This window comes from Quercus suber, unplaced genomic scaffold, assembly GCF_002906115.3.
Source record: "Quercus suber isolate HL8 unplaced genomic scaffold, Cork oak 2.0 scaffold_554, whole genome shotgun sequence".
NCBI lineage: Eukaryota > Viridiplantae > Streptophyta > Magnoliopsida > Fagales > Fagaceae > Quercus > Quercus suber.
In genome coordinates, this window is record NW_027070002.1 from 68,410 (window position 1) to 94,434 (window position 26,025).

General features: G+C 34.6%; 1 protein-coding gene across 1 annotated transcript; it reads right to left on the reverse strand.

Moving 5' to 3' along the window:
- Positions 1–5,577: 5,577 nt before the first annotated feature.
- Positions 5,578–22,829, reverse strand: LOC112019760 (uncharacterized; the record flags this gene model as incomplete). The annotated part of the gene is given in 11 exon segments (XM_065764370.1): positions 5,578–6,391; positions 6,498–6,674; positions 7,037–7,081; positions 7,565–7,635; positions 7,749–7,806; positions 7,910–8,068; positions 8,711–8,809; positions 11,183–11,263; positions 12,033–12,156; positions 13,756–13,850; positions 22,703–22,829. Coding segments are annotated over 11 exon segments (1,531 nt in total), but the record flags the coding sequence as incomplete, so codon positions are not given.
- Between the last annotated feature and the right edge of the window lie 3,196 nt (positions 22,830–26,025).

A 26,025-nucleotide genomic window follows, 5' to 3' on the forward strand; every position in this document is an offset into this window, starting at 1 on the left:
TAGATCATTCATCTATTCTTCATTGTTAGATCGTTGTTCTTTGTCTTCAGATCATTCCTTTGTTCTTCTTCAAGTCTGTTGTTCTTCAAGTACCAAAATCAAGTTTTAGAGACTTGGTTTTGCTTTTTAGAACTCAAGTCTATAAGACACGAGATCTATCTGGCATCATATTTCCAACTCACCAAGTTCGAATCGAGTCTTTAATCCTTGAGTTTTAGACTGAAATCGAGTCTATAAAACTTGAGATGCTAGTTTGCAATTTTCTTCCAACCGCATGTTAACTTATGATATTCTTTCTTCTCACTCTGCTAGTTTGCAAATTCCCTCCTTGGTATGCCACTAGTGTCATATAATCTATGAGTAATGAGAGAACAAAAAACCATAATGACCTTTTTCACAACTTACTAAGACAGTATATTGCAATTGAAGTAATATCATTTTCATATGAGTTCACTATTCAAACAATTTTTATTATGTACTAATCACAACCAATAATTTTTTTTAAAAAATATATACATCAAATAATATTCATAAAAGAAGATTATAACCAATCCACAAAACTCCTACTTTTGCAGGGTCTGAGAGAGATCATGGTAGGTAGTCTTACTCCTAATTTATTGAAGAGGTTGATTCCCAAACTTGAACTTGTGACCTTTCGTTTTTAGTGGAAGACACTTGTTATTGCACTAAGGCTTCCTTTCTATCAAGAACAAGACGACGTGGATTAGATGGGATAAAATCTGCACTCCAAAAATTGAAGGAGGCTTGGGTTTTCGTGATTCAAGGCATTCAACTTAGCTCTCTTGGCTAAACAAGGATGGCGCTTGCAAACCCACACTTCCTCACTAGTGCATAGTCTTCAAAGCCAAATATTTTCCTAAAGGTGACTTCCTTACTACCAATCTTGGCTCTTCACCTTCGTATGCTTGGCAGAGCATTATGGCTGCCCAAAAAATTGTCCAACAAGGATACCGCTAGCAGGTTGGAAATGGAACATCCATCTCAGTTTGGATGGACAAATGGCTGCCCACCAGCTCTACTTTTCGCATCACTTCACACCCACCTGCTCTACCTACAGACTTAAGGGTTAGTTCCTTGATTGACTAGGAAACTAGGCAATGGAGGATCGGTTTTATCAAAGAAAATTTCCCGCCACATGAAGCCCAAACCATACTCAGCATACCACTAAGTCACAAACTTTCACCTGATCGCATAGTATGGGCGTACACTCCGAAAGGCCATTTCTCAGTTAGTAGCACCTACAAGGTTGCACTCTCAATGAATGACAACTCTGCTTCTACCCACAGTGGTCCCTCCAACACTCAAAATGCAAGACTATTTTGGAGAACTATTTGGCAACTACACATCACAAGCAAGATTCGATCCTTCGCATGGCGAGCTTGTAAAAATGTCTTGCCGACAAATGCCAATCTTCGTAGCAGAAAAATTATTGCCGACTAAAGGTGACGCTACGTACAGCTCAGGGTGTTCCCAGGAACACCCTGACCTGAAAAAAACCTGGAAAAAAAATTATATAATAAATTAGGAACACCCTTAATCACAAAATTAGGAACACCCTCAAATTAAAAAAAAAAAAAACAAAAAAACAAAAATTTATTTTCTCAATTGCTCTACTTTCAAGTTTCAAGCCAAAAAAAAAACCAATATAGGTAACCGAGCAAATCACTTCTAAATCTATCCATCACTAAAGGCTTTATCAAAGAAAAAGAAATCACTAAACCTCTAAAGGCCTAACCTAAGGCAAACCTATTACCTAAAGACAGCAACGCCGTTATGCCTTAGTCCCTCAGAGCAAAAGCAACGCCGTCGGAGATCGGATCCAGTCCAGATCGTTGTCGAAGATCGGAAGTCTAGATCATCCTTGCTCGTCGCTCGCCCTCATCACCATCGGAGATCACTCGTCGGTCATCGCGACGTTGCCACTGTCACTGAGTCTACCTCAACGGCACCGACCTCAGCCTTTTTCTCTCTGACTCTCTCTCAGTCTCTCACTCTCTTTATTGAATGAAATGAAAATTATAAAATGAATGAAACTCTCTCTCTCTCTCTCTCTCTCTCTCTCTCTCTTTATTCTTTAATAAGGCTAACTCTCTCTTTTACTTTTAGTCTTTTGAAATTTGAATTGTGTTTGTGTCTCTCATTGGCCGAACAACTTGACCTTTATTAATTTTTTTTGTCTGTTTTTGACTTTTGTCTTTTTGAATGTGTTGCTTTTCATGTGTAGTGTGTTTGTCAGTTTATCTTAATATCTTATCCGTTGGGTTGATGTGTGTAGTGTGTTGGTGTTGGTGTGTGTAGTGTGTTGGTGTTGATATTAATTATCTTTTAGACTAGTGTAAAGTAATGTGTGATTGTAAAATTTTCTGATTGGCAAGAGCATCAAGCATCATTAGTCCTGCTTGTCTGTTGAATGGGGTGGGGTGGGATGGGCACATGGGGCTGAATTGCACACTGCTTTAATTATTGTGCTACATATGAGATGTGTAAATAATGTGCACATCAGTGGCTCTTTAGTGTAATGTGCACATCAGCACATGGGACTAAACAATATAATAAATTAAAGCAGTACAATTAATGACAAACAAATTAAAGCAATATAGTTTATTGTTAGGCTAAACAACAATAATCAAAGCAGTATAAGAAACCAATCTATATATTACTAAAAGCTGAAACGTAGCATTTAATGCTGCTGCTCTCACGTTGCGCCACATCAGCTGCCACGTCATTCTTTTTTTTCTTTTCTTTTTTAAAATATAATTTTCCTACAATTTTAAAAAAAATTTTACAATTTTCAGTCCTATAAATACAGCTCACTACTTATTTATTTACTTCCATTACTTATTTACACTTCTCCAACCTTTCTCTCTCCCTTACCATTTCATCTCCCCACTACTTCTTCAATCTTTCTCCCTCCTTTACCTTTTCATCTCCCCACTACCCTCTACATTAATATCATTCTTCCTCTTTCTCTTCATCTTCCTTTATTTTTGTCTCTTCTTATTCACACATTCTTACTATAAATTTGTCACTATCTCTTCTATTCCATGCATAGTTTTCCCTCACAAAAAAAAGGTTCCTTCTCTCTCTCTCTCTATATTTTTTGGTAGATTTTTTTATTTTTCTTGCATCTCTACTTTAGGTTGATAATTTTTTATATTCTTTAAAACTCTATTTTTGGTTAATGCAATTTAGTTTAGTTTTTTAAATTGTGATTTAGTTTAGTTTTTTAAATTGTCGTTGTTGTTGTTGTTGTTGTTGTTGTTGTTTTTTTTTTTTTTTTTTTTTTTTTTTTTTTTTTTTTTTCTCTTTGAATGTTAAATGTTGTCCTATTGCGTTCTAAAGAATTAAATATAGTATATACAAATATAATATTATTCTATTACATAGCATGATTTAGATAATTTGGTATTTATTCTGTTACATAGCATATTTTTTATAGTGCTTAGTTTAGATGTTAAACTGTGAGACTTTACTAATTTTTGTTTATTTTCTAATCCTTTGTAATAGACAAAGTACTCTTAATAGTTGTACTAGAAGTACTTTATAATGCCATTTATTTAAAGAAAAGCAAAGGTTAGCCAAACAAAAATAATCGGATAGGTGACAAATTTTAACTTTTGTAATTTTATTTTAATTATTATTATTTTATAACAATTCATGTATAGAAATTTAATTCTTAGATTTTGCTAATAATTTTTTATTTGATAATATGTTTTAAGTGGCCGAAATTATAATTTCTACAAAGAAAATAACCTTAATAGATTATCAAAAACAAAATTTTATCCTAATATTGGTTCAATTAATCATTGTTAAGTTTTATTAATTTTTTTTTTAGTGTATGTTTTTTTGGTGTTTTGGATTGATCCTATATTATATTTATAATTGTTCTTATAATAAATAAAAATATAATTACAAAATACATTACTCATTATTAGATTAGTTTAAATTGTAAATTTTTTTTTAATAAAACCACCATAAAAATAATTATCACGCGCAACGCGCGGGTTCGCGGCTAGTACATTATAAAAGACAAACAAATTAAATTATGTTAGGCTAAACAACGCCCTGAAAAAATTAAATTAAATTATGATTGTGTAATTTATGCTCGTTGAAGAACACCGTGAAAAAATTTCCTAGAGTCACCACTGTTGCTTATGCAACATGCGAAGCATGCGGATTTGATGTAGAAACAAGTGGCCATGTATTTTGGGAGTGCGAAATAGCTCAAGCTGTTTGGGTCTCGTCAAGCATCCCTATTTAGCTCCATGGGATTTGGTTTCACTCATTTCTTGACCTTCTCTGGCACTTGATGTTGATTCAACCAGTTGGGGATGATCTTTTGTGACTCATCGTGACTATTACGTGGTGCCTTTGGCATGAAAGAAACATTGCTAGAACAGGTGGGACACGGCAGACAAGCAATCGCATCCTCCAGAAAGCAACATTTCTGCTTGAAGAATTTCGGAGTGCGAATCACAAGTTCCAACCACCCACTGTACCACACACCATCACTTGGTCTCCACCGAATAGCCCTGGTACAAGATAAACACAGATGGTGCCGTCTTCAAACAAACGCTAGCAACAGGTGTTGGGGTGGTGGCTCGTGATCACAAAGGGCAAGTCATCGTAGCCAAGAGCAAGAAGCTTTGGGTGCCACTTGGCCCACTAGAAGCAGAAATCAAGGCTATGGAGGAAGGTATTTTATTTGCATGGGACGTGGGACTTCAGGACGTAATATTTGAGTGTGACTCGGAACTTCGCCTTCATGCACTCACGGGTACAGCAACTCCTACTGCTAACATCTCCAACGTCATCATAGCATGCTTGTCTCGGATTCAAGACTTTAGAGCAGCACAGTTTTCTCATGTGTGTCGTTAAGGAAATAGACCAGCCCACATTCTGGCCCAATAAGCCAAAAATCTTGACTCATTTGTAACTTGGATTGAGAAAAACCCACCCATTATTGAGGCCATCACGGCTCAAGATGTATTACATTCTTAATCTTTCCAGTAAAACTGACGTGTTTCTCATCCAAAAAAAAAAGGCTCCCCTTCTATCAAATTTATGGGGCAAAAATTGTACTGTACTTATTGATATTCCAAAGGTAAAAAATTCAAAATATTAATAGAATAAAAGGTTATTAGCATATTATTTGGCACATCTTTGTCAGAGATCAAAGTCTAAGCAAGCTTAGCGCCTTCCTTGTCAGTTAATTGGATTCCGAGACGCGCCAATGGGCTTCCCAAATGTTCTAGCCCGCTAGTCTCTCTTTACTCTCAAAAAGAGAAAACAAAACCTACATAAGCCCCTTCCAAGGGTAAGTTTAACAACCTCAGGAAGGTTATCCAAAACATTTTTACCATCTGAGTAACAAAGAAGGCTGGCAATGATAGAGAATTTACAAAAATAGTTTTCGATTGGTAGATATCATCACATAGATTATCAAGTGTCAATTGTTTTTCAATTGGTAGATAATTCTTACATTGAAGTAACATGCCATCATTAATTTTCTCTCTCTACAAAGATAACATTCACAAGTCTAGGAAGAAAAAAAAATCAAGCACAAATATCATCCCATAGATTACCAAGTGTCAATTGTTTTTGATTGGTATTGACAGACAATTCTAACATTGAAGTAACAAACAATAATTTCTTTTCTGTTTTTCAGTAGTCAATGTAGAGCCTTGTTATCAAATCAGAAGGAAATATACTAGCCTTCTTACACACATTCACAACTTTTGTTTCCCCTTTCTCTGTCTTTCCTTTTCTCATTTTTCTTTTCTTGGAAACAATTTACAAAATACAATCCCTAATGCTTAGGTACAAGACAATACTACGCCATCAGAATATCCATTAAAATGAGCATCTTTTCATCTCATCGATTATGACTGTTTCGGAAAAAGTTGAGATCCCAACGACGCATCAAACCATCCATAATATGGCTCGCTGGGTTACGTTCAACAGTTAATGTGGCTATTGTATTGGCTGACATGTCAGCATCTGTGGAGCTCTGTATGCTTGCTGAAGTATCACTACGAGCAGAAGTCCCTGTGCTTGCAGTTTCTATGCAAGATGAAGTAGCATCAGATGCAGGTCCCAAACCTATATCAGGTGATGGATGCTCAGATGCCAAATTTTGGGCATTGATCACTGAAGTGTTGTTGGATTCTGCTTTTGAAGGTTCACAAAGCTCAACTGAAGTGGAAGTGGGTTCTGTCTTTAAGGGCTCACAACGCTCTATAGGAGAAGCCTCCTGGTCATCTTTATGTACAGGTTTTACAGAACTAGAGCTAACACTAGGCGGTTCTCCTGCTTGGGGACGTCTCATTTCCAAGTCTTTTAATGATTCAATCACTGCTTCCATGAACATCTGAAAATCGTAGGCAAGTCAAAGGTCAATTCAAAGCAACAAGTTCATTGGACGGAAATGAACATTTTTTTTATGTAGATGATGGAAAGCCAATAATTTGACTTACCCTTTCTTCCTCCTCCACATTGCATGGAAAACCTGTCAAGTCATCAAGCGGATATTCTACATACTGATCATCATCCGAAGTAGTTGGAACATGGGGGCCAATAGGATGGCCATTTGATAATTCAAAGCTAATCATTTTAGATGATGTTGAGCTATGATCGTCATCATTCGTTAAATCCTGCAGCAGAGCATGATCATTGAGTATCTTTTATTTTGATTTGCATTTGTTTTATAATTCTTTTTACATTCCTTTTTCTACTAATTTGTCCTTTCTTTTTTCTTTTACGCCATGCAAGGGTTAGTTAGGTACCATGTAAATTGTAAATTAGCAGCTCATTGACTTGCCAGCATGTAACAAAATTTGAGCTATGCTGACAAACACTTTGTCTGTTAGTTTTATTAAGTAGCAAATTATTGGTTAAGGGTGTCCCATACATGAGTGTGGCTCTATATCCATTATAAATATCATGGGATAAAATCAAAGGAAGAAAACTTAAGACCTATGAGATGGTTGAATAAGAGAAAATGTAAAGAAGTTACCGTATCATCAGATTGATCATCTTTAGATGGGAAACTAGAAGGAACCTGAGCAAAGTAAAAGAAACAATGAATAAACATGCCACAAAGAAATAAAACAAACTTCAAGTCAATAAGGCTGAAGCATCAAAAGTGCCATATATTTTGGGGTTAGGCAAGACAATCTCAAAAATCCGACACCCTATTAAGAGAGAAAAAAGAGAAAGAACTAAACCTCATTCCTAAACTACTACTTGGCCATGTAGTTGGGAGAAATTTTACATGATTTAAACTCTTACCTTACCCCTTTTCCTCTTGATTTCCTCTGTGTGCGCATGTGTGTGTGTGTGTGTGTGGAGAGAGAGAGAGAGAGAGTTGGGTGTCAGGGCTCATGAAAATTGTTCCATGCAAACTAGGGGTCCATCATACACTACTCTTAAAATGTGTGAACTTTGATCAAATTGGTTTGGACAGAGTGGTATGTGGCCAACCTTTTGTGTTGCGTGTAATTTAGACATCTAAGCACCAAAAGAAAATCAACCAATTACTAACCTCTGTCCTACTCATAGGTCTTTTAGGTCGGAGTAGTTTAATGGAATCTGATGTGCTGCTTGTTGCCGGTTCTGCAACTAATAAGCAATCAATGAGAAAGAGCAAAATGAACAGTAGATGAAATAAAGATCCTGAAAGAGATCACAGTTTGGGAAGTAAATAAAATGAGACACTTGAGTCATGCCTTTTGATGCAATCGAAGATTCATGCTTGTAAGCTTCTCGCACATTTCTCCAACTACCCTGAAGGTATCACAGTCAACCATTGCAAAGGGTTGTGAATATGCAAGCTGGCAGTTTGAATAAAATTGAAAGCTTCAACCAGATGTATTGGTGTTCAATTTACCTTACCGAAGTAATCATCCACAGAGTCAAAAAACACTCCCCCCACTTCATCCTCTGGAGGTTGCAAAACATTGTGGAAAAATATATTTATAGAATCAAAGTAGAATTGAGGGCGTGGAGAATTATGATCTCCCTCAAATTTGATAATGTTTTTGTCCCCCTGCAAAAAGCATGCATTAAAAGACAAGCCCTACATAACATTCAATGCATGGAATGGCAGACAGCAGACACCAACATACCGAAAGAATGATCAACAGGCATCTCTTGATTAAGAAAATTATAGAAAATAAAAGTAGAGCATATGCAGTGAATAGAACGATGAAAACCAGGGGTAGGAGATCTAAAGGCACTCTTGCACGAGGAAATTCTTGTATATATGGTAGCAGCAACAATTGATAAAATTTAAATGTGAAATCATTAATCAATGAGCTCTGTCCAACAGTGTACAAGGGTCTTTCTAGTTGATCAAGACAAAAAGTCAGGTATTAATCCATAAAGTTTTCTCTCTCTCTCTCTCTCTCTCTCTCTCTCTCTCTATAGCTCTTTGGGGGGAGGGGGGCTTAAAGCTGTGACCTTCCTATTGACTACAATTTTTTTTTCCTTTTTCTTTTTCTTTTTCCAGAAAAAATGGAAACATCAGATGAGAAGCAGAATCAAGATAATGATGCATGCGTGCATGATTTATACAAATAATTTAAACTTTTGCTTTTAGTGCAAACCATAATTAGCTTAAATATGGTGCATGATTACATAACTTTTTACAAATTATTCAAAATTAGGTGTATATATGAGCAATAATTACCATATAAACTTCAAATATACGATCTGAGTGATGGGGGCGTATGAAATCATCATCAATGGCATGTCCTACTAAAACTGGAACGAAGCTAGACTTTGCCACCTGTGAAAAGAAATAGTGGAACACTTTTGCCAATGAGAGTAAACATCAAGAAATAAACACCAATATGGATATGCTTCTATTTCTTTAGCATCATGAATATATATAAACTTCTTCTTTCATTTGTTTCGTAAATACTTTGCATTCCCTACTAGAATTAATTCCCTCCCCAATGACAACATTCATGCATGCCCATAAAGCCCTGGCAACCTGTTGAAACACTAGCACAGGACCATGAAACAATGGTGACTGTCTCTTAGCACTTAATCAAGTCCCACCAATTGACTCTCAATGCATTATGAAAATAAATTAGTTACACAGCCATGAGAGCAATAGCAGGTAGAGTCCAAGAGTTGGTCTGAGACAAACCAAAGAGACACTAATCCATTCTCATTTTCTGGACTCCCAGTCTCTTAAATTTTTCATCTATTACTCTTGTCAAAGCTCATATGTACAAACTGAAAGATTTGGAAAGTAAACTGAGAACATGCGTGGACAGGCTCTAGAAAGTTATCATGAATAAACAAGTTTCTTGTCATCTGGTAACATTGGTGATACCCATCGGCCAGCACATATACGCACTGCTTATGCCTGATATTACTTGCCTATGTACATCCTATGGCCTCCAAAGGAAAAGGTATACACTTCTCACCGGAATGTAGAACCCTGCCTGGTGGCATTGAAAGCAAACAAATAACCACTCCTTATCTAGTCACTAATTTCTGTATAGTCAGATTTGGCTAAATGAGGATGTTTTAAAAAATTTTGAAACCACCTATTCTTTTTTTTCTTCCCCTTATTGGTAAATTACACACGTGCCCACAAGTTTCTTGTCATCTGGTAACATTGGTGATACCCATCAGCCAGCACATATATGCACTGCTTATGCCTGATATTACTTGCCTATGTACATCCTATGGCCTCCAAAGGAAAAAAGTGTACACTTCTCACCGGAATGTAGACCCCCCTGTCTGGTGGCATTGAAAGCAAGCAAATAACCACTCCTTATCAAGTCACTAATTTCTGTATAGTCAGATTTGGCTAAATGAGGATGTTTTAAAAAATTTTGAAACCACCTATTCTTTTTTTTCTTCCCCTTATTGGTAAATTACACACGTGCCCACGTGTCTTGAACCCACTACCTCATTCCAGAAATTCACTCTTACAAGGGCAGGATATGCTGTTCGAGATAAAGCTATTTAGTCAAGTTGGTCGTATAATAAATACAACACAATTTATTTAGTAACAGACTAAATGAATTAGTTCTAATAATTACCAATTCTCCCAAAAACTTAAGTAATTAGGAAATGATGAATTTAATCACTTAGCCATAATTTTAACACCCCATCATGTGTGAACATAAACTTCCCCTTAATAAGTAAGGCCCAACACATAGAATTTTTTTTTTTTTTTTTAACATTTTAAATGGGAGTAAAGTGGAGACATGAATCAAACTCAGGACCTCCTTCTTTGATACTATGATATATTACCGACTCTCCCAAAAGCTTATGCTGTCATAGTTCTAACAAGTTCTACAATTTGATTCAATCAACTTGGTATGTATCATAAACCTGAATTGAATCATATTGTTTCCATTTTGACAAGTTATATTTTTGTAGAAATGAAAAAAAAAAAATTGTTTTAAGTTGAGAAAAATATTGTAGAGCAATTATAGAGAGAGCAGAAGTGATTGGGGGAAAGAGAGAACACACAAGGGTTACGTGGCTCCGCCTAACAGCTTACGTCCATGGGATAAAGCCCTAGCGGCTACATCTTATTGAATTCTCAATTGTGTTACAGAACCAAAAGTAGGGTTTATATACTAGAGAAACCTAAACTAACCATCGATTAACCTAGGGTTAGTATGCTTGTTCTCCAAGTACATGGGTCTACAAAACCCATATCTTTAACATAAATAAGTTGTTTTACTAAGAATTGAAACTATCAAAATGGGTGGACAACAGCATCTACCCATATATATCAGGAAGAAACTTATTGTACATTATTAGCTAAAAAAAGATATAATGATATGAAAGAATCATAAATCCATATCACTTTGTTCAAAGAAATCAGTAATGAATACAACCCAACGGGGAAAAAAAATCATTGATAACCATCGATTAACGCAGAGTTAGTATGCTTGTTCTCCAAGTACATGGGTCTACAAAACCCATATCTTTTACTAAGAATTGAAACTATCAAAATGGGTGGACAACAGCATCTACCCATATATATCAGGAAGAAACTTATTGTACATTATTAGCTTAAAAAAGATATAATGATATGAAAGAATCATAAATCCATAACACTTTGTTCAAAAAAATCAGTAATGAATACAATCCAACAGGGAAAAAAAATCATTGCTAAGATAAAAACCTTAATGGTGTTCAGTTCCGTTATGTCAAACTTTGCCTTTTTCTGGATAGCTCTTCGCATGTATTGAATTGCGAGTTTCACCTAGAATTGTCAAAGAGGATAAGTAAAAGTTATAAAAGTCCTCAGAAATAGAAAAAAGTAAAGTACAGGTGACAGGAGACCAAAAAAAGATTTATGCAATTGTGCCTCAAGCATTAATAAATATGAATGGTCAAAAGAAATTTTACAATTAAGGGTGAACGCATATGTGGACCTTTTAGAGATAAGGTAAATAGCAAATACAGAAATCTGCCTGACAAGAACAAGACTTAGTCATGGCCCGTGGGTCTTGAACAACCCAATATGTTTTTCAGTGGGTATCTGAGGCAAATTTAGAATTTAAATCCATTTAATAAAACATAATTATAAATGTTGATCTCAGAAACTTTTTTTTTTTTAATGAGTATGTTGATCTCAGAAACTTACGGTTTCATTTAACAAATATGTTAATAGTCAAAGCAGAATTCAATAGGACATTTCAAAAAATCTGAGAGGAAAAGCTGACAAGTTATGAAAAAAATTTATGAAGATCATATTGCAAGGAGTTTAAAGGAAATTATGTTCGCTATATGTTAATAATTTTTCTGAATTTAGTGGTACATTTCCCTATTTCTGACTTGCTAAATTTAACAGTATATTTGCACCTTAATATCCTAACATCCAATTTTTTGACAAACTTTTCTGTCTACATGTTTTTTTTTTATAAGTTACACTTGCCCCAAACCAAGTAGAGAATTGGGTTTCCCACAAAAATAAGTCTGTGCCTCAAAATATGAGTATCTAAGAGTTTCATTTGAATGAATTTACTTACGGTGAACTTGGGTAGACGTATTTTGTAGGTATCCACCAGTTCCATCATCAAGTCAACCAAATCAGAGAAGGGACTATCAAGAACCATTCCAGCAATTGAAGGATCCTCAGATCCATACATTAGGCTGTGGGAGAAAAAATAAACTCCATTGTCAATGGCTTATAAATAACCAGAACCACCTAAGCTACAGAGCAAAAGTACTCAAGCTAAAAACCCATAAATAATACTAGGGAATGCTAGAAACATTACCTTTTTACATTAAAAAAAAAATATATACAAGCTAATGGTGGTACACTACAGCTAACATAAATGACCATCTGCCTGATGAACAATAGATAATATTGATCATGATGGTACACTACAGCAACACACAAGCTAATTCCTCCATGGTTACTCAGTTTCTAAGAACATGTTTGCAAGTGAGTAAATGCATTGTATCCAAGGAAACTTCAACAACTTGGTGGAAATAATATAAACTACTCAAGATACATCATGATTTTTTTTTAAATTTCTGGTTGACAGAGCCATACAGAATATTGATCAATCTAAGAGTTGCAACACCCAGTATCAATGGTTTAATCTAAGCTAGTATCCTCCAAACAATTAGACTGTTGAAATTACTCAAATTGCAACAACAAAATTATTCCTTATGAAAGCCATATGAGCAGCATTAACGATGTCTTTATATTATCATGGTAGCATCATTGCCAACTAATCCATATGCCTGACAAATGATAGAGATTTGTGCCTGAAAGTTTGTTCCTTTACAAAAAAATGGTTACTTTATGGTTGGATAGAGAAGGTCCAATGGTGAAATTTTCTGAACCATAGGCTTCATGGACAACATGGTTCTGCAATTTTGCCTTTTGGCATTTAGGGCAAAGACTATATATAAAAGGGCAAATCATGTTGGAGAATTAGAAGAAGAATGTTACGTCAAGTACAGCTTGTTGGTATTATGTGGAAGAGGTGGAGAAATTAATTGGGAACAGAGGAATAAAGGAGATGATAAAAATAAAGGAGAAAATTTGTCCCACCTTGGACGCTAAATAATAGATTCAACATTTCTTTAGGAAAATGTGAAACCATTGATTATGTTTTCACTTAAGCAAATAAGCAAAAGAAAACCTATCAAGTTAGAATCATCTCAAAATATCATTTTTTTTTTTTACACAATGAAATTTATTGATAAAGAAACTACCTTATTTATACAAGGTGTATACACAAGGTAGTCTAGGGAATTACCCAAAAAAAATGTATATTACAATCAAAATGAGAGAATCTATGAAACCTACAATAACTGAATAAAGTATCACCAGAGCACATGTGTCATTAAAACAATGATCTAGTGAAATACATCTTCAGTTGAACCACCAAGGTTTCCACTTCTTCATATTTATGAAGTAATGATAAAAAATCCCATTCTTGAATGCTTTCTCAAAATCTCACAATCATGCAGACACAGGACTCCAAGGTTCTTTGCAATTCATATCTAAGGCTTCAAATAAAACTTAAGATCTTCAAATTTTCTCAAGGCATTGGAACTTATCAAAAAATAAATAAAAAATATTTTAGCATTGGAAACCATTGATCCTCTTATTTCACAGAGAGATGATCAATTGTCTTACTAATAAAAATAAAAATAAAATAAAAGTAAAGAGATGTTCTATGTTCTAATTTTGTAGGCAAGATTAAAGGAAGACAGAAAGTGAATGGAGGAAACCTAGTAACAGCGCCCATCGAACGTCCCCACAAGCCTATCAAAGAGACATTTCCATCTGCCCTCAAATAATCAACCACAGCCCTTAGATCATCCTTCTGAAAAACAGTCAACAATGTCAGAAGGCAATTTTATGATGAAGAATGGTGATCTAGTGCATACACAAAAATATAGTAAATAATACCACTTATTTTGATATTCAGTGCATCTATAAAGAGAGAAAGTATGAATGAGGACATGCGTTTACGAGTTGGGAGGCACTGATTGAAGAAAAGAGAAAGTCATCCTAGAAATTGGCCATGTGTAATAAAGTCCAAAAGATGCACCAATGTACTTAATCATGGTCAAAGTGGCTAAATAAATAAAAGGTGGCCAAAGATAATGTGGGTAAAAGTAGAAAGAACATGGTCATCAAATATATAACCAAGAATATTAGTTAAGATTAGTATACTCTAGTTAAGATTTTATTTTATTTTATTTATTGCTGAGTTATACACTCAGTAGTACAAATATCAAATTTGACTTATTAATGCTAATTGATTTTGTTGGAGCTGATTGATTGTGATTGATGCTAATTGACACTAACTTATGTTATTAGAGAGATTTGATTGCTATTTAAATTTTATTTTCATAAATGATGTGATCTCATTATGAGTTTATTTTCTTTCCGTGTTTGATGTAATTCGGTGACTCTATCTAAAGGGTCCAAAGTTCATTATTGTAGATGATCATAGATATGAAATTTGCATAGGAATTTTTCTTTTAGTGCTTGATGCTAATGGCAAACAAGCCCAGTTACTGATTCTTGGATTACTATCTTTATCCCATGTGTGGTGTTGATTCCATGTAACTGTTGAAACCTAGGCTCTATTAGTCTAATTTCATCTCTTGGTGTTGATTCAAACCAAACCAAACCAAACACCGAAACAAGCCACCTATGACAACCATAAAGAGCCTCAAGACAAACCCCTGTCACCCTTGCCTTCCTTTTATCCTAGCGCATTGAACACCCAAACAAAAACTAGCCACTGTGAAATCAAATCCAATAATCCCTTCAGCTACAAATGACCTAGAACAACCCCATTGTCCCTGCTGAGTCCCTTAGCAGGTCCCATTGTCAATCTCAAGCTCCACATCAACTGGCGATCCATCGAACTTGGGGCCTTGCGACCATGCTTCCACTCTCAACCACAACCCACAGATTCTGACCTCTATTCACCCAATTAACTCCTACTGCCTAAGTGATAAGTCACCATTCATTGACAGCTTCAAACATCACTTGTGAGCCCTCCATGCACTGAATTGAACTTTCTTGATTCCAATGTGCTGCTGTTGTTTCCTCTGTTCCATGTGCACCATGCTGCTGCCAAAACATCATCGGGCTGCTCCACTTACCACTGCCAAACCCTCAACCAGGTTCCAGATGTCTTTAAAACTTAATTCACCACCACTCGATCTTGAAGAAACCCCACAAAGCCTTAAAAAAACCCAAGCTTCTAACCTAACCGGCCAACATATATATGTGAATATATATATATATAATTTAAAAAAAAAAAATTAAAAACCTTCAACAAATTTGAGATACACTCAAACCCTCTCTAGACCCCACCCAATCCAAGGTCTGTGACCCATCTAGAGCCACCATGAGCTATACTTGACAGGATCAAGTTTCTCTCACCCAGAGAGAGTTGGTGTGGAGACCAAATTTGAACCATTAAAGCTAATTGACTTTGTTTGATCTCATTTATCGTGATTGTTCTGCTTGACACAGATTGATGCTATTAGAAAGATTTGCTTCCTATTTGAATTTTATTTTCATATATGATGTAATCTCATTATTAGTTTATTTTCTTTCCATGTTTGATGTATTAAGGGGACCATTTAAAGGGCCCAAAGTTCATTACAGTAGATACTTGATCATAGGTTAATGAAAATTGTGTGGCTGACTTGGGTCTCATGATGAGTGTCCATTCTTATATGACATTACCCTCAAAATATGTGTGACTAAAACACTGAAAACAAATTGGACTTGATAACAATAAGCACTGTTGAATATTTAAAAGACTCTTTAAGTAAACCTGGAATTAATATTTCTGCATATTATTTATTGGTTGCTGCCATATTCCAAATGCATGAGAGATCATTATGAATATCTTCAGGTGGTGCTTTTTTTTTTTTTTAAATTTATTTAATTGGTGAGTTACACAACCAGCTGGTGGGTTTTGTACCCACGACTCATCATCCACCTCGCTCTTACAGGGAGAGAAGATGTCATTTAAGCTAGAGCTCATTGCCAAGTGTTTCTAAATATTAATTTATCTCCAGTTAAATTGTTATTGACTATGGCCATTATGATATAAATCTAATTGGTTTATAAAATTTTAAAAAGAAAAAAAAAATAATTAAATCTAATTAATGGGGGATTTTTTTGGCCCACCTGGGAAGCCAATTATCCAATTGGAGTTTAGCAACGTGGAGATAACTTTCTCTCTCTAATCCTTGTTAACCTTATTATATTCTTTATTTCATCAAAGTTATTCTTTTATTTTTCCCCATAAAATAATTGGTTTTCATTGATATGGCATAATACATCATAAGAGTATCTACATCAATGGAGGTAAAACTTTGCAAAATACAAAAAATAATAAATTTTATACATTTTGCTCTAAAAGCTTTTACATTAATTTTTTAAAATTATGTATATTTACACATTTGCTATTGTACATATATACACAATTATGGTAGCTCTGTATCCTATTATTTTATTAATTTCACATTTCGCTGCTTTTTTATCTCTCTCTTCTCCATCTGCAAATCCAACTTAGACTTCTTCTCTCCCTCATCATCTTCTTCTTTCTCTAATACACACAAACACACCCACACAAACAAACCAACACAGAGACGCACAAAAACATGCGGACCGTTTGATGCTTATGGATCAGTGTTGCAATGGAAATCGATGCTTGCTGGCGGCAAAGATCCGTTAAAACAAAATGCAGAACCCACCATCTCTCACTGTCTTATAGAACCTGCAAGAGCACCACCACCAAAACACAGATCCCACCATCCACCCAACACCGTCCAACCATCACCACCTAACCACCACCACCATCACCCGTTAAAAGAACCACCACCAACAAAACCCGTTAAACAACAGAAACCCAAAATCAACCCAAAATCTATAAAAAATCAACTCAAAATTAACCATTAACTAAAACCCATAACCCAAACCCAAAATCAAAATCAAATACAAACCCAATGGTGGCAGAACACTTGAAATCAAATGAGAGAGATCCAACAATGCAAGCTTCAGTAACAGAGTGAGAGCAAGCTTAGGTGATAGAGTGAGAGCAAGCTCAAAGAAAATCTGTGAGTGTGTGGGCTTTGGATGAGAGAAAACTAAGAAAAGAAAGAGGTGAGAGAGATAGGGGATTTGAGAATTAAGGAGAGAGATGAGGGATTTGAGTTGCAGAGACTTTGAGGGATGAGAGAGAGGCAGTGTTTTGAGGAATGAGTTTGTGGGTTAGGGAAAAGAGACAGGCGGAGAGTTTGAGGGTTAGGGGAAAGTAGAATAAAAAAATATTATTTATATAAAATAGAATGAATGATAAATAAACTAATGTTGGTGTTTTGTAAAAATGAGTGTGTAAAATAGGAAAAAAAAAGTGTGTTTTTTTCTTGCAAAATAGACTGAAATTATGCACCATCTGATGCGGTAGCTCTAAGATGTATGCTTCTAAAATAGGCTAGATTGCTTTTCTATCCATACCCATGTTCTATAGATGAATTGAGCATGTCTTGCTAAACCAAAAAATTGCAAGTAATCATCACTCAACTCTGCCCTTACAAGTAATCCTTCACGTTACCTTCATTAAGTCTTCTGTTCCTTTGGTTCCATATTTGTCATGCCATGATGAGAGAAACAACTCCAATGCAGTCCTAGAATTTTGATCCTCCATTTTCCAATTCCCATGTCATTGTACCCTGTTAAGAATTTGAATTATTGGAAAAGCAATATTCCACACCTTTGATGCATATTCACATTTGCACTTTCCACCAGAGCATGAGCTATGCTTTCATTTGCTTTCTTGCACATGTCACAAAATTTTTCTATGATTCTTCCCATTCCTTTCTAGCTTTCTGTTTATAGCAAGAATTTCCTTGCATGCTCTCCAAGCAAACAATTTAATTTCATTGGGCACTTTCTTATATATTAAGTGATCTCCAAGCAAAAAGAACAAAAAGAGAGCTTGTTTTATGCATAAATCTCCATCCTTATTTAATTATTTTGTTGACAGGATAAGATTAATTAATTGAAAGCTTGGCTGTCTCAAAGCCATTTATCCATGTAGAGTTTGGATTCACATAACTTAACCCAAACTGTCCAATGGATTCTGTCTTTCATATATTTCTCTTTTGTCCCCACCAAAGTTTACTTATCATGAAATTTAATTCCATGCATCTAGAATCTTAAAACATCCAATGCCATATATATATCATTAACTATCAAAAAAAAAAAATATATCGTTATATTGGAATTGCTTAACCAACTGCTTTGATGGGGATCATTCTCAAAAAAAAAAAAAAAAAAAAAAAAACTGCTTTGATGGGGATTTTTCTTCCCCCATTTGAAAGTATCTTTTCTTTCCATCTTTGAAATTCTTTTCCATACCAATTTTTTTTTTTTGTCTTTGAAAAGTCTTATCTTTTTTAGTTTTTACCTTCCCTACAAGCGAAGCCAACCCTAAATACCTTTTCATTGTTGTTTTGCTGGCTTGCACATCTCAATTATCTTGTATGACTTCTTTCATTTATGTTTTGTGTTTTGTTGAAAAATAGGGTAGTCATGTCATGTCTCGCGGTTTATATATATATATATATATTTTTTTTTTTCCTGAAGCTTCTTCATATGCCTTCTATAATTTTTTTGAATTTTCTGACACTCCTTTGATTGTTGCATGGCATGGCTATGCATAAAAGGCTGCCATATACGAATAATACGTGTGTTAATTTTGGCCCTCCTTTGCATATGGCTTGTTGGCTACCCATTTATTCTATATATAATTATATATATATATATATATCCTCCTCTAATTTTCCCAAAAGTACTATGAGTATGAGACCTTTTACAGACAACCAAACAAAAAAAAAGGAAGAAAGAGAGGGTCACTTGTCATAACCTCTTTATGAAAGAATATATCCTCAAGATTTACCATATATATATATATATATATATGTGCGCGCACGCGCTTGGCAAAATATGTATAGATTTACCACTGTTTGCGAATATTTATGAATCTACTACCTTTTTAAAACTCGAGTTCTATGAAATTTTTTTGATATAACCAAGTTTTAGGAACTCAAGTTCCATAATAAATAACACGGCAGATTTGAAAGCTATATTTTCAAAGAACTTGAGTTTCTAGAACTCAAGTTATACGGGCAAATTCAAGTTTCACAAACTCGAGCTTCAAAAAGATGCTAGATTGCTTTTCACAAATAGTGGTATATTGCTAAATATTTTGCCAAACTGTGATATATGGCCATTTTGGCATATATATATATATATAGCCATATAAAATAGAAAAAAAGAAAAAGAAAAATGAGGAGAAGAAAATGGAACATGATATTGAAGTAACAAATTCCATGATCAAAGAAAGTCATTTATTATGAAATTCAGTTTGTTCAACTAGTAAAGTCTCTGATAGTTGAATAAGAGATTTGAGATTCAATCCCCGCCTACACCAAAAACCAATTAGTATTTTGATCTGATGATAAATAGCTATCATCAGAAGCGGATGCCATATGTTGAAACTCTTAAAAAAAAAAAAAAAAAAAAAAACCTATACAAAGGATAGCGAGATCAATGGAGATAGAGGATGGTGTGATCAGTGGTTGATTTGTGTGAGATGGAGGACAGTGATTGATTTGTGTGATTAGCAATGGGGGATGGTACGATTTGGGTCTTTGATTGTTGGTTTGTTGATATTGGGTTATTAATGTTGGATTAGGGTTGACATGGATCTTTGGTTGAAATTGGGGAATGGATGGGGAGAAAAAATTTATTACCATTTGGAGAGATAAAAAAATAAATATTTATATGAATTAGAGGTATAGTGTTGAGGCTAGTGTATATTTATATTAAACAAGGTAAAGGTTTTGCTATATACTTGTACAAATGCAGCAATTGCTGCATATAGGGGTAGTGGCAGCAAAAACAAAGGGACAAGTGTTTAAGGTCCACTTATTCATGTGCATTGCACATGACCCTTGAACACATATCCCTTTCTTTTTGCTGTCACATACCTTTTTATGTAATTGCTGCATATAAGTATGCAGCAAAATCTTTTCCATTAAAAAATGGGTTGGCCAAAATAGAAAATGTGGAGGTTTTTTTATTAATTAATTTGGCTAAAACACTGTTGAGCCTGGTGTGATTGATCTAAAACTTTTAAAATAAATTTGTAAGTTACATTACACAAACCTATTGCACTTAGTGATTTTCATTGGACTCTTTGTTTTTTTTTTATTAGGCTGTGTGGGTAAAATTTATTTTCTATAGCAAATTACCAGAATTTAACATGAGAGAACTACTTCAATAACACTATTTGGAAAGGAGTGGGAATTGGTGGTTGAAATAATTTTTTAAGAATGATTAAAGTTTTATAAATGTTAACCATATTAGTAGGTATAATTGTCAGTGACATGCTTTAAGGACAAGAGAACGGTTTAGAAGAAATTTGTGGGCTCCAAAATGCATCTCAGTCCCTCACTTTGAATCAGAAGTAGAGCAGATAAAGTAAATAATGTGATAATGACTTCATAGCTTTCTCAAAAATTCATGATGTGAATTGTGAAGTATCACCATCCTCACCAAATGGTTTCTCATCAATATCATGCTGTATCAGCAACTAAGATCACTCATGTTGCCCATATATGATATAATAGGAAGCCCACTCTAATCTTAGAACATCACTAGTTCTATGGTAATTGGTAACCACTTTATTGCCTAGTGCCTTGAGGAATCAATGACTTTACCTCCCACAATGGCCCAAATACAATCATCGATTCTCAATGTGAGTGATTACCAGTTCTCAACTCCTAAAATGATCCAACTTTTCAGGTCTCCATTGTGACACTCAACATGAAAAGGGTATGTCTTCTGTATCATTCTTGAATGGTTACATATTGAATTACGAGTCTTGCTCTGCAGAGTACCTGATCCTGTGATCCATAGCAGTGTGCAACCACAATGGATTATATTATTATAAGACTAATAAGAGCTATGGAGAATGAAAGGATTAGCTACAAGGCTCTTAAATGTTACAGATATATCAAGAGGTGTCAACTAGTTGAGTTACGAGGCTCTTGTCAAATGTCAATGATTACTTAATTAGGCTTGTGGCAACTGCTACCATAGTTATAATGACCCTTTAATCTTGAAGTTGAAGCAAAAAACTGCATAGCCCTCATGATCTGAGAGCTCAAAAGAGAATTCGAACTTGTGCATCTCTAAGATTCCTTAGCTGGTGGTCCTGAAAGTGCAAATAAAAAAAAAACAAAGGTCATGGTCACCAACAGCCATACAATTTGTACAAATCAGTTTAGGCAAAAAGAACAAAATTTTAGAACAGTTGTTTTTGGCATTCCTTATGGTACTGGCGGATTTGCATGTTTTACGCATCATACATTAATAAATAATGTAATTTCCCCCACATCACCAACACTATTTTAATTTGTATTGTTGGGTTGGGACAAAGTAGTGCTGGTTGGAATTAGTTTAATCAATGCTAAACCATCATAGTTTGGTGTAATGGCTCATAGGATACTAGTAACATAAATGGGGTGGGACAGGGTTTAGTGTTTTTATTTATATTTTTTAAAAGTATTTTATAATTCTTAAGGTACTAAACAAATAAAAGAGATTCGAATCGTCAAGGAATACCGACCAATGATATAAAGCTGTAAGTATAAATTTAGTTTCTGATTTTTTTTTTAAACCATGTTCCAGTTTTGTTCTTTGTCGTCTCATTGACAGAATTAAAATACACCTCACATTAGTAGGCCACATAAAGTAACAAACTATTTAATTCAGCTCACTATGGAGATATTCATTGCCTTGAGCGCAATCCTCCAAATGACACTTTGTCCCCTTAACAATATTATTCATCATTTTAAGAGTAATGCTATAATTATAAAATCTAAATAACCCGATCCTTTAAAAATTTTTAAACGAAATAATTTTGCTCTTACTAGTAGTGCATGCTAAAAAAAATAAAATAACATAAAATAAAAAATAAAACTCAGCAGTCAATCAATCACAGTCACCCCATAACTTCAAGTCTTGTCTTCATCCTCATAGCTTAACTGACATTTTTGGTATTATTCATTTTTTTTTCTTTCTTTTCTTTTTTTCTCCACTTTCGTCTTCTTTCTCCACCATCTCTCCTTTCTCAATGCTATTCAGTGTCAACCTCAACGACCTGTCATATATTTTTCTTCATTAGTGACGTGAAAATCCCAACTCAATTACAACACTGTCCAAACTTGTCTAAACCACCATTGACTTATGGTAGAATTTCAATCTATGACTTATGGTATTCGTTTCATGATAATTGTTATTTATCATTAGGCAAAATATCAATTAATTTTTTTATGTATGTGGGATTTGAACTATTGATATCTTGTTTGACGACAAAAAAACTTTATCAGTTGAAATATCTGAAACTAAAAAATAAAATAAAATAAATCCACTAGTAAACCTCCNGCTTCTTAAATTTTAATGAACTGGAGAGAACCGTCCAATTTCCCAAAAGCAACCCCACTTGGTGGGCACCTTTTTTTTTTTTTTTTGTGGTGGTGGGGGGGGGGGTGTTGATTTTTTAGGTTGCTTTGTAGTTTGCCTTATTATCTATTTGATTTCCTTCAAATTAGTTTTCTAGCCACTTACTTCGTTCCACCCCAGGGTGACGTGCTCTCCTCCAGACAGTCCAGATCCAGAGAAATCAAGAGTGAAAACTGTAATGTTTGAAGGCAACAAAATTATAGCAGCCTCACTAGCATCGGCCCTGCACCCACTGTGAAGAAAATATGCTGCGAGTCAATGAAGAGAAATTATTGAAACAGTGTAGAACATCATGTAAATGACTACAGGAAAAGACTTAAAGACCTGCATCCAAAGAGATGAAAACATAGCTATAAAATCCAAATTTGATTGGTCATCCAGTGGTTCCAAGAACAGAACGCACAAAAGCTGCACAGATTTTGTTGAATTAAAGTCCAAACTTTTTCTAGGTTGCAGAAAGAAAGCTTTTAGGCGATAGGTGTTCATCACATACAAAGCATTAATCATATTTCTGTGCCAGTAGTTCTGTACAGATGATTCAAAGGAATGTAAGCTGTCATTCATATGTTGAAACTCTTAAAAAAAAAAAAAAAAAAAAAAACCTATACAAAGGATAGCGAGATCAATGGAGATAGAGGATGGTGTGATCAGTGGTTGATTTGTGTGAGATGGAGGACAGTGATTGATTTGTGTGATTAGCAATGGGGGATGGTACGATTTGGGTCTTTGATTGTTGGTTTGTTGATATTGGGTTATTAATGTTGGATTAGGGTTGACATGGATCTTTGGTTGAAATTGGGGAATGGATGGGGAGAAAAAATTTATTACCATTTGGAGAGATAAAAAAATAAATATTTATATGAATTAGAGGTATAGTGTTGAGGCTAGTGTATATTTATATTAAACAAGGTAAAGGTTTTGCTATATACTTGTACAAATGCAGCAATTGCTGCATATAGGGGTAGTGGCAGCAAAAACAAAGGGACAAGTGTTTAAGGTCCACTTATTCATGTGCATTGCACATGACCCTTGAACACATATCCCTTTCTTTTTGCTGTCACATACCTTTTTATGTAATTGCTGCATATAAGTATGCAGCAAAATCTTTTCCATTAAAAAATGGGTTGGCCAAAATAGAAAATGTGGAGGTTTTTTTATTAATTAATTTGGCTAAAACACTGTTGAGCCTGGTGTGATTGATCTAAAACTTTTAAAATAAATTTGTAAGTTACATTACACAAACCTATTGCACTTAGTGATTTTCATTGGACTCTTTGTTTTTTTTTTATTAGGCTGTGTGGGTAAAATTTATTTTCTATAGCAAATTACCAGAATTTAACATGAGAGAACTACTTCAATAACACTATTTGGAAAGGAGTGGGAATTGGTGGTTGAAATAATTTTTTAAGAATGATTAAAGTTTTATAAATGTTAACCATATTAGTAGGTATAATTGTCAGTGACATGCTTTAAGGACAAGAGAACGGTTTAGAAGAAATTTGTGGGCTCCAAAATGCATCTCAGTCCCTCACTTTGAATCAGAAGTAGAGCAGATAAAGTAAATAATGTGATAATGACTTCATAGCTTTCTCAAAAATTCATGATGTGAATTGTGAAGTATCACCATCCTCACCAAATGGTTTCTCATCAATATCATGCTGTATCAGCAACTAAGATCACTCATGTTGCCCATATATGATATAATAGGAAGCCCACTCTAATCTTAGAACATCACTAGTTCTATGGTAATTGGTAACCACTTTATTGCCTAGTGCCTTGAGGAATCAATGACTTTACCTCCCACAATGGCCCAAATACAATCATCGATTCTCAATGTGAGTGATTACCAGTTCTCAACTCCTAAAATGATCCAACTTTTCAGGTCTCCATTGTGACACTCAACATGAAAAGGGTATGTCTTCTGTATCATTCTTGAATGGTTACATATTGAATTACGAGTCTTGCTCTGCAGAGTACCTGATCCTGTGATCCATAGCAGTGTGCAACCACAATGGATTATATTATTATAAGACTAATAAGAGCTATGGAGAATGAAAGGATTAGCTACAAGGCTCTTAAATGTTACAGATATATCAAGAGGTGTCAACTAGTTGAGTTACGAGGCTCTTGTCAAATGTCAATGATTACTTAATTAGGCTTGTGGCAACTGCTACCATAGTTATAATGACCCTTTAATCTTGAAGTTGAAGCAAAAAACTGCATAGCCCTCATGATCTGAGAGCTCAAAAGAGAATTCGAACTTGTGCATCTCTAAGATTCCTTAGCTGGTGGTCCTGAAAGTGCAAATAAAAAAAAAACAAAGGTCATGGTCACCAACAGCCATACAATTTGTACAAATCAGTTTAGGCAAAAAGAACAAAATTTTAGAACAGTTGTTTTTGGCATTCCTTATGGTACTGGCGGATTTGCATGTTTTACGCATCATACATTAATAAATAATGTAATTTCCCCCACATCACCAACACTATTTTAATTTGTATTGTTGGGTTGGGACAAAGTAGTGCTGGTTGGAATTAGTTTAATCAATGCTAAACCATCATAGTTTGGTGTAATGGCTCATAGGATACTAGTAACATAAATGGGGTGGGACAGGGTTTAGTGTTTTTATTTATATTTTTTAAAAGTATTTTATAATTCTTAAGGTACTAAACAAATAAAAGAGATTCGAATCGTCAAGGAATACCGACCAATGATATAAAGCTGTAAGTATAAATTTAGTTTCTGATTTTTTTTTTAAACCATGTTCCAGTTTTGTTCTTTGTCGTCTCATTGACAGAATTAAAATACACCTCACATTAGTAGGCCACATAAAGTAACAAACTATTTAATTCAGCTCACTATGGAGATATTCATTGCCTTGAGCGCAATCCTCCAAATGACACTTTGTCCCCTTAACAATATTATTCATCATTTTAAGAGTAATGCTATAATTATAAAATCTAAATAACCCGATCCTTTAAAAATTTTTAAACGAAATAATTTTGCTCTTACTAGTAGTGCATGCTAAAAAAAATAAAATAACATAAAATAAAAAATAAAACTCAGCAGTCAATCAATCACAGTCACCCCATAACTTCAAGTCTTGTCTTCATCCTCATAGCTTAACTGACATTTTTGGTATTATTCATTTTTTTTTCTTTCTTTTCTTTTTTTCTCCACTTTCGTCTTCTTTCTCCACCATCTCTCCTTTCTCAATGCTATTCAGTGTCAACCTCAACGACCTGTCATATATTTTTCTTCATTAGTGACGTGAAAATCCCAACTCAATTACAACACTGTCCAAACTTGTCTAAACCACCATTGACTTATGGTAGAATTTCAATCTATGACTTATGGTATTCGTTTCATGATAATTGTTATTTATCATTAGGCAAAATATCAATTAATTTTTTTATGTATGTGGGATT